Consider the following 10,670-nt stretch of genomic DNA (forward strand, 5'->3'; position numbering starts at 1 on the left):
CTTTCCTTTTTTGCCGAGGAATACCAAGTTGGAGAGCTTTCATCAGTCAAGACAAGCAAAAGTCTCAATTCATCAGGATGCTTAGTGCAACCCAGAGAGGTTTTCGTAGAACCTTGGACATTTGAACAGTTTTACATTGGGTGCGATGAGGCAGGTGTTTCAAGATTTTTCCTCTACCAAGAAACATTCTCTCCCAACTCTCCGCCCTCTTTTTTCTTTGAATTTCTTTGCTGTGTTTATTTCTACGGAACATGTAGAACTTGAGTCTTAAGACTTTGCAAATCTTGGAATGATTACAATCAGAAGAATTTGGCCATTTGGCCAAAAGCATCCCCCACTCTGACGGAAAGTGTGTGTGTGTGTGTGTGTGTGTGTGTGTGTCCCCCGTCCTTTCCTCATCCCCCACCCGCTCAACACATTTCAAAGAGTGCCCTAATAAACGGTGACAAACTTGCATGTGCTTCCCTTATGACTAAACTTCTGGGCCTCTGGCCAATCCCTGCCCTGCTCATATGGCCCCAAACTTCAGGCATCCTGGTCAAGAGCTCCTCCTTCATAGCCCTGATTCTCCAACAGCGAGACAGCGAGGGCGGAGGGAGTAGCGGTGTCTTCCTCCTGGGGGAAGGTAAAACAACTACACAGAGGAAGAGGGCGTTTCCTTCCCACGAGCTGAAGCTGGCTCTGGGTCTTGGCCTGGGGGCTCCACCCTGCCCCTCCCGGTGCTCTGGGAAAAGTCCGTCGCCACACACAGGCACACGCAGCCCGGGCGCCACGCCCTAAGGAGAGCAGCCTTGGGGCCCATCACCATGGCAACAGCGGAGCTCCTTCCACTTCTCCACCCAGCTGACTCCCCCCTACACCCCCCCCTCCAGCGCAGCCAACCGGCTTGTGCGCGTCCCTGGAGCGCGCTATAAAACCTGCACGGGTGGCTCTTGCTGCTCAGCCTGACCTGAGTGAAGGGGCAGTCCCCATTTCCAGCCGGTGACAGCCTTAGCCATGCAGAGGATGCAGATCGCAAGCACCTTCCTGCGAAAGCGATGCCTCTACTTAGGCTTCTTGCTCTTCCACCTCTTAAATCAAGTAAGTGGTGCACGCTTTAGATGCCCCTTGTTACTAGGCTCTCCTGGACTGCCCCTAATCGGTCCTGGGCTCTCTCTGCTTTAGTTTGTCCCCGATAACCAGGGTTCCTTTTCTTGTCTCTCTTCCTAGGTATCTGCAACCCAGCGCTGCCCGTCCTCGTGCCCGCTTCAGTGCCCCACTACACCGCCGACCTGCGCCCCTGGGGTGCGCTCGGTGCTGGACGGCTGCTCATGCTGTCTGGTATGCGCCCGCCAGCGCGGAGAGAGCTGCTCCGAGCTGAAACCCTGCGACCAGAGCAGCGGCCTCTACTGTGACCGCAGCGCAGACCCCAGCAACCAGACTGGCATATGCATGGGTAATCCTGTCTGCCCCCGCCTGCTGTCCCCTTCGTGGCCTGACCTCTCCTTGGGCAGCTAGGTGAAACTGTTCCTTCCCTTTCCCGTTGATAACTAAGCAAAAACCTGTATAGCAATAGTACAGTACAGTACAGTACAGTACACTAAGTGACATATATAAAGAGCCTACTGTACACCAGGCATCAGACTGAAAAGAAACCAGCTCAGCACAGGTACATCACTTGTCACTTAGAGAGGGGACCAAAGCAAAGTTGAAGGGCCACATCCGGGGGACCGCTTAGGATGACGGAAGCAGGGGCTTACCCATAGACTTACAGTTGCCCCTGACTGCAGCCCAGTATATGTTTTCACACCTGTAATTATCCTACTGGAGCCAAAGCAATTCCTGTCTCCCAGGAAGACTATGTCACTCCTGTCTGGGGTGCAGTAAAATAAACCGCAGGCAGCTAGCCAATGCAGACTCATGAAAATTAATCAATGGGAGGTCAATTTCCCACGCGGTGCACCGCTGAAATCGGGGTTATCCCTACGTCCCTTGGTAAGAGTTTGAAGTAAGCCTTTTCTTTTTTTTTCCTCCAAGTTGCTGGCGACTGACTGGGCTTTAAGGCCAAGAACTCTTAATACCCTTCCCAGTCTGACCCGTGAAGCTATTGGGTTTTAAATCCTAAACTACTACTGCAGGAGAAGACTCGGAGCCGGTTCTTGGGAAATAATCTTATCTTTGGAGATAGGGTCTCTGGAGTGTGACATCACCATTTGTTCTTGCCTTTGTTCTATCTTAGAAATGAAGTCATTTCGGGGTAGGAGATTTGAAAAGGAAATAGAGACGTGTTGGAAGCCTTCAGTTGGCCAGCACATGCATAGTGGCACTGTCCAGAGTCCATCCCTTTGCTCATTCATAAGAACTAGGTGAAGAAAAAAGACCCGGTGTGATTGTGCCTATCCTTGCTCTGGAAGCATCTACAAGGACCTGTTTCTCCTTGAGATTTATAAGCCTGTCATCTGAAATAGAAAAGGAACAACTTCTAACAATGTCCTACCAATCTTACACAGCTTTCCAGTTAAACTGTTCTCTCTCTCTCTCTCTCTCTCTCTCTCTCTCTCTCTCTCTCTCTCTCTCTCTCTCTCTCTCTCTCTCTCTCTTCCCTTCTTCTTCCTTCTGCCTTCCTTCCTGAATATCCCAGTTCTAGAGGGCGACAACTGTGTGTTTGATGGGGTCATTTACCGCAGTGGAGAGAAGTTTGAACCAAACTGTCAGTACCACTGTACCTGCAGAGACGGGCAGATTGGCTGTGTGCCCCGCTGCCAGCTGGATGTACTGCTGCCCGGTCCCGACTGCCCAGCTCCAAGAAAAGTTGCCGTGCCTGGGGAGTGCTGTGAAAAGTGGACCTGTGGCCCAAATGAGCAGGGGACGCTGGGAGGCCTGGTCCTTCCAGGTGGGAATCTCCGTGGTCATCGGGGGTTAGTAAACACAGTCAGGAAACAGGCATTGGCTCTGGGATTTGAGATGAGAAGTTGGCTTGCTTCTGGCCATTCCACTGTGAATTTCAGTTTGCCCACTGAGATCAAATGCATCGTTTATTTAAGTCTGAGCTAGATTGCAGAAATATTCACACAGCTCCTCTTTTAAAGGGTCCCGTTGAATCAGTCACTTTTGTTTCTTTTGTGCATTATTGGGTGGGTATTCTTTGACCCTCTCTCTTCTAACTGACCCGAAAAAATTCCTGCTCTGGATTTTTGGTTTGGCTGGTTCTACTTACTCATCAAAATTAAAATATAGCTCAGCTGGTGAGGTCCTTAACTTGGATCCCCAAGACCTTTTAAAGAAAAAAATAATCCCTTACCTGCAATCCTAATGCTGAGGAAACAGAGATCTGTGGATCACTTGAGTTCACTGGCCAGCTAGACTAACCCAATAATTAGCCCACGATTTCAGTGAATGTGTTCCTGAGGAACAACAATTGAGCTAGACCTATGGCCTTTGTACACATGTAAATACATACACATACATCTATACTTTCAAACAAACACATGGCCACATACACATACACACACACACACACGAGCATATACACAAAAATTAAATTGTTAGCATTACCTTTCTGTGTAACAAGTCACGTGTTGAAAGCGTTCAGCTTATGATGCTATATGGTTCTATGTTCATAAAATTACTAAGTTCCTATGACAAACTGTGCTAAGCTTAGGGTTAAGTGAATAAAGATTTTTTGAAGTCCTGCGTTGTGCCCTGCCTGTTAGGGGTTTGCAAATAGACCTAGTTCTGTGCTCTTCAAAAACTGATCCATGTTAGCTCCAGCATTAAAACCCACTGTCTAATGTATTCTGGGGAACAACATTTATTGATCCCCCACAGTTTGCTGAAATAACTGCATTTACCCTTTCGCTAGCCTACAGACCAGAAGCCACCGTAGGGGTGGAAGTCTCTGACTCCAGTATCAACTGCATTGAGCAGACCACAGAGTGGAGCGCGTGTTCTAAGAGCTGCGGCATGGGCTTGTCCACCCGGGTCACCAACAGAAATCGCCAGTGTGAGATGGTGAAACAAAGTCGCCTCTGCATGGTTAGGCCTTGCGAAGAAGAGCCCACTCCGTCAACAGACAAGGTAGGAACCTAGAGGAGTCCTTATTGCATCCATAGCAACCGTCTCCCCGAAGCCTGGCCTTCAGAAAGCCACTGTCACACCTAGTGAAAAATCTGCTCTGGCTGAGCATTCACCCAGACAGAGGGTGTGGAACATCCTGAATCAAAACCGTACTTTCTACCTTTCTTTTTAAATATACATAAGTGCCCCCCCTCCCCCAGCAACTTACAGCAGTTGTGCAAACAAAAAAGGAAAGAGCACACCGCTCTAATACTTTATCCAAAACAGGATGCTCGAGTAAATCCCATCCCATGCCTGGAGGAAAGAGTAGCTCTCCTGTTGTCAAGTGGAGCTAATTTAGCAAGGTAAAATTTTTTAAATAAATCAGGTACAAGCCATAGGAAGGACCAGAATAGATTCTATGTGTGTTTTATTTGCCTTGAAGTCTCCAGATCTTACTATGCACCCCGGAACATATTGTCTACACAATAAACAGCTATCAGTACATGCCTGAATGGGTGTCTGGGAATTATCAACAATATTTTTAAAAGCCTGGTAGAAAAAATACATTTGCCAGAGTAAGGCAGCATGAGCCAAATGAAACAGCATACTTCTTTTCTTTTTTTGGAGGAGAGGTGGAATATGTCAACACAGTGTGTTGATTCCGGGTATAAGGTGTGAAGATCAAGAGTCCTAATTGGTTTCTGATGACATAACAGATCTTGTTGCAGAACTGGATCGGATAAATGTAATATCAGATTTAACCATTGCATAGATCCACATATCATCCTGAGGCCAAAAGAGAACAGCCCCTAGAAATGCAAGCTCTGTGTATCTCTACTCTAAAGAATATCCTATAACATTTAAGGAGACATCACGAGACCTGTCTAGCCTGGCTTTAAATCCTTTCAACATGACCTAGCTAACTGTGTGGTGTTATTTATTTATTTTCAATTCTTTCCCCATAGAGTGTGACCATTGAAAATATCTCTTGCTGGGCAGTGGTAGCACACACTGTTAATCCCAGCACCTGGGACGAAGAGGCAGGAAGATCTCTGTGAATTCAAGGCCATTCTGGTCTATGTAGAGAGTTCTAGAAAAATCTGGGCTACATAGAAAGACCCTGCCTTAAAAAAATGAAAAAGAAAAAAGAGAAAAGAAAACATCTATCTTGAGGTCATCAGGATTAAATGAAATGAATTTGCAAAATGTTGGACATGGGTTAACTATTCTGCTAATGTTAACCATCAAACATTTAAAATTTTTCCCTACTGCTAAAACAAGGGTTCATTGTGATCTCATTGGTTATGTGGTTGTTCAGCTATATGATTTTAGAGACTTATTTCAACTTTATGTTCCTTAGGCAAATTTTGAAAGAATACCTTTTCTCCAAAACTATACCATAGAAATGTACTTTCTGTCACTTTAGGAAATAGACATGTAGCTTCACCGTGAATGTTTGCCCACAGAAGGATTCATACATTTACTTGCATGCACAGCAAGGTTGCTCCCTCTAGTACAAAAAAAGGAGAAACAGGAGCTTCAATATCTTCATAAACATAGTTACTTTCTTATTAAAGAAGGCCTTTTTATATGATGCTCCTAGAATTTGATCTTTTGTAGTGTTCCTTGACACAATTGATGTCTCTTTGAACTTAACACCTCATCTTATGTTGGGAAATAATATACTGAAGCTGTTTATATAGTGGGCATATGTTATACGAGGTCTGGAAATGTGTTTGGAATCTTGTTTCTGAGATTTCTTACGTCTATGATCGAGGCTCTTGTGTCGTCACCAGTTAAGCTGGAGCACCTTCCGACTTGTAAGCCTCGCATCACACGCGCTAACTCTGGTTGAGGACCAGCAATTGTATTCTAGCAAACTGCCAAGGTGATGCTAATGTGCATGAGAGTTTGAGAAGCACTGACAGCAGGGATTCCTAATCACCACCCCACACACCGTGAGCCTCACCCGGGGAAAGGGTGCGGTGAAGAACTATGGCACACTTAAAGTGGAGGAGAAAATAAGAGTCACTTGCCTGCTTATTTAATAAAACCAGGATGATTTCTTTATTATCTGAACTGGTAGTGTATTGCATAATCTCTTCACCCAATGCACTTTCATAAAAAGAATCTCAAATTTCACTATCCTAGAATTTCTAAGGTCATAATGTATTAGAAGGAATTGGCTTTGCATCAGACAAATTCCAATGACTGGTACTTTCTGATCATTTCAGTCCTTTGAGACTCTGTCTTTCAAATAAAATTGGGTCAGTTGTACAGTAATTTCTTATGTGAATGAATGTCATTGAAGTTAAATGAATTAATGCCTAAAAAGTTTCTAAAACATTAACAGGCTTTAAAAATTGCCACATTTACTCCCTCTCTCAATAACCCAAAAGAATGCATTTAGCTAAATAAAATAATGGCTTTAAATGAGAGAGATTCTTTCTTCTTCATGTTCATAACCTCAATGACAAACGGGGATTCTGTGTTTTTAGTATTACGTTCAAATTCTAGGCAGAAAAGAAAATGAATGTAAGAGACAAATAAGAACTGTCCAAAAGGCAGAGGATTGTCCAGAAATATTGGGTTGATGTGCTTATTGGTTAAAGTTGTCGTGAGTTCCCAGGTACTCTGAGGAAGCAACTGATCTTAGATGACTGCCCAAATAAAGTCAATGATTTGTTTACAAAGAGCACAGGTTGGGTGGGGGGACTGTTAACATGGTCCTTCGGCACCACGAGATTTTCATTCAGCATCCTTCTTTTTCTCTGTCTCAGAAAGGTAAAAAGTGTCTCCGCACCAAGAAGTCCCTGAAAGCCATCCACCTGCAGTACAAGAACTGCACGAGTCTGCATACCTACAAACCCAGGTTCTGTGGGGTCTGCAGCGATGGCCGGTGCTGTACCCCCCACAACACCAAAACCATCCAAGTGCAGTTTCAGTGCTCCCCAGGGCAAACCATCAAGAAGCCAGTCATGGTCATTGGGACCTGCACCTGCCACTCCAACTGCCCTCAGAACAATGAGGCCTTCTTCCAGGAGCTGGAGCTGAAAGCCAGCAGGGGAGAAATGTGACCGGTGGTGTCGAAGCAAGCACCTGGGTGGAGGCAAAACGTTGCTGCTGCATGACCCAGCATCACCTGTATAAGAAACACAGTGAAGAAGTGTCCCGCGTATGCTTCTGTGGTCATGTGAGGTCATTTGTATGTGTCTTTTTTGAACAAAGGGGGTTCCGAATGTAAACTTGGAATCGAGGTAAGCTCAGGATATGACTTAAGGGTAACTTACTTTCCTGTGCTCTGTATTGCCAGTGTAAATTTGTCAGATAGGTGGTTGAATCTGTAGAGCGTGTCACGTTGCACTTCCTTTCTGTGCACCAGTTCAGTTCCAATAAACATCACAGAAACGAACGACACAGTGATATCTAAGATCACATTGAACATGTACATATCTATCACCGCATACTGAGGTTGACTTGAGGGACCTCTACTGAGCTCCCTGGGATTGGTCAACTCTGCACTCCCACATCTAAGATCAAAGGAAGCATTCAGCTCTTGAGCATGAGGTTCAGAGACTGATTCTCTCCTTGCTGGTATAAAACGTGCTGTCTCTACATCAGTGGAATGCCTGTTCGTTAAGTGGGACTAGTGCAATGGACTTCCTCCATTGCAGACAAACTGACTCCTTTCCAATAGAAAGAAGCTGAACCAAAATTTCCCAGTGCAGAGATGACGGAACCTCTCAGCCCATCACTTGTGTCCTGAAGGCTGCTGAGGCTCACTCCTTCGTGATTCAGCAGGGATTCTCTCATACTCAAACAGTACACTGAGGACCAAGTCACCTAATTACAGTTTCTAATGTCTTTCAAATGTGCTTTTAGTGCCATTTAGAGAAGGGAGGACAGAATCCACAGATTTTTATGAGCGTTTAAAGTGATTGAAGACCTGCTAAAAATAAAACCTTTGGTCCTAGTTAGGAAAAAACAGGATATACATATGTACATATGTGTCTGATAGATGAAGATCATAGAATGTGCTGCAATTTGGGCATCCCTTCTAATACCGCCACACGCATCCACTTTTGCCCTTCAAGTGTTTGTAAGAATATAAATTATACATTTTTGTAAGATACTCTTTTTAGTTTCTCTAGTTGTCAGACACAGCTTTTAAAGAGACGGTGTTATCAGTGCGTGACTCTGGTATCCAGTTCGTGTGACAAGTTTAATAGTGTTTATTGAAAATAAAACCCGTGAATGAAAGCGTACGTCGCTCAGTAGCGTCTATTGAAAGCAAAACTGGACGTTTCGTGATGAGCTCATAACTCTTCATCAGGAGGAAATGAAAGACAACTTTTACTGTGTTCCATGGTCTCCGTTAACCAAGGTCTCAAATAGTCTCCGTGCCACTTACTCGGGCATTATCTTCAACCCAAGTCATTGTCCACAAGCCCCCACCCCACATCCTTATACACTGAGGTCTGAATTTGCTGTCTGAGGATCAATATTCACTTCTCTGACTCCCTTATCAAGTTAAAGGACATCCCATCCTCCATCCTCATCACCCAGGTGAAGCCATTAGTATTCTCTTGACAAGTTTGCACCTGCCGCAACCAATCTTGCTTCGATTGGTTGCATAAGTAACAACTATCTACAAAGCATATGTGTTATATTGGCTGTTATGAATAATTCAAAGGTGCTAGCTATAGAGGGGGTATGTATATGTTCTATGCAAATGCTACTGTTCTGGATGAGGAAGGCCTTGAGCATCTGTGGGTTATGGTTTCCATGGGAGACCCTAGACTGGGACTCTCAGGGATACTGAAAGGCACCTGTATTTCCAGGGATGACGCAAAGTGGAAGCAAGGCCAGAGCTGCCATCTGGGTGTAAAAGAGTCAAGCCACAGCCAATAAGAGCTTTTATAGTTTGAAGTTTCTGGCTGGTGCAGTATGAACCCACAGTTTTTCCATATTTAAAAAAGAAAAATGAACCTTTTCCAACTCCACTTCCTCAGACTGGAGTAGCCTCCTTCCCGTCCATCTTTACAGCTAGTTTGTGTTCGCCTTCAAAATAAACTGGGAAGCAAACTGGATGTCTAGGAGTCCGTTCACAGACTAGGAAGGCCTTCTAACACTCGTTGCATTGCTACATTGCATTTCTGCCTAGGCACTTCACTTCCATTACGTCATTTAATTTGCATAAAAGCATGAAGTCAGTCCTCTCCATGTCCTCTGGTTATTCATGAAAAGCATTTAAAAAAAAAAAAAAACCAGAAAGTTAGAAGAAAGGGCCGTGGAGAAACCTCAGAGTGAGCCACGTGTCTGCTACACACACATAGGGTTCCGAGGTCCGATCCCCAGCGCCCGTGAAAAGCTAGGTGTGGCAATGCACACCTGTGTTCCGAGCACTGGTGGAAAGGGTGCAGACAGAACAATCCCTGAGATTCACTGGCTGGACAGCCAAGCTAGAACATCAAGATCCGGGGTTAGTGAGAGACCCAGTATCAAGAACGTAAGGTGGAAAGGAAAAGGGGAAGACACACGACATTGGTTTCCAACCTACACTCTCTTTCTCAGACACACACACACACACATACACACACACATACACACACACATACACTCACACACTCAAACCTTCACACACATACACTCGCACCTACACACACATACAAATACGTACACATATACACACACTCTGCACACACTCACCTACACATACATACACACATATGCTGTTTTTAAAAAAGGATAATTGTAGGCAATTTTTTCTTATTTGTACTATGCTTCAAGCTCCTGAATGAGTCCCACCAGGATCATCGCCTTCGGAGCCCTTTAAGACCATGCTTTTCATCATGAGTCCCAAGAGCATAGATTTAACTAGATAAATCATACTGTATCAATTTTGAAGAAAAACAAAGGATTCTTTAAAATGATAATGGAAAAAATAAGATAAAGCACACACATCCAAAGTATTCACTATAAGAAAAGGAGTTTGTTACTGTTTGGTTTGAAGATAGCTGAGAACCCGGTGATGGTACACACGTAATTCCGGTGGAGGATCACAAATTCAAGGACAGCTGGTGTTGCAACAAGACTTTATCTTAAAACAACATCTGTGGACAGCAACCAAAGGAAATCTAGGAGAGAAGGTACAGCATAATATTATGAGTGTAACCAAGATTAGGGTTAATGCTGTTTGCATTTTTTATGACTGTCAACACTCTTCAAACTGAGGGTGTGCCCTATTGTTGTAACTAGAAAAAAAATTACGTCTGGATGAAGATGTCCCTTTCAGCCATCCTCTGACGACTGCTTCATATAGAGTTAAGCTGTCCCTTCGGGAGTCAGAGACAGCATTTCTTTCTCATCTAATGAATGTTCTGTTTGCCTCTGTGCACCTAGCACTGCTTTAAATCCTGGGAATACAGCTGAAGATGAAACAAGGACCTAATTAAATAGGCTACCCTTTCTTTCTGGCATTTACAGTTTGGAAAAGCTAGTACCAAAGGCAGTGAGTATAGATAAATCTTTGGTAGTGGATACATACGTCCTACAGTCAAAACAGTGGCTAATTTAGCTTGAGGTAGAGTAGGGTTCCTACTGCTGCAATGAAGCACCATGGCCAAAAAGCA

At 44.5% G+C, this 10,670-nt stretch overlaps 1 protein-coding gene across 1 annotated transcript; it reads left to right on the forward strand.

Annotated features, from left to right (window-relative positions):
* Nucleotides 1–960: 960 nt before the first annotated feature.
* On the forward strand, nucleotides 961–8,131 carry Ccn3 (cellular communication network factor 3). The gene is made up of 5 exons (XM_038343429.1): nucleotides 961–1,080; nucleotides 1,210–1,435; nucleotides 2,621–2,872; nucleotides 3,842–4,056; nucleotides 6,819–8,131. The coding sequence occupies exons 1-5, from the start codon at nucleotides 997–999 to the stop codon at nucleotides 7,113–7,115; spliced, it is 1,074 nt and encodes a 357-aa protein (XP_038199357.1). The 5' UTR covers nucleotides 961–996; the 3' UTR covers nucleotides 7,116–8,131.
* Nucleotides 8,132–10,670: the final 2,539 nt, after the last annotated feature.

The sequence above is a fragment of the Arvicola amphibius genome, chromosome 9, assembly GCF_903992535.2.
Source record: "Arvicola amphibius chromosome 9, mArvAmp1.2, whole genome shotgun sequence".
NCBI lineage: Eukaryota > Metazoa > Chordata > Mammalia > Rodentia > Cricetidae > Arvicola > Arvicola amphibius.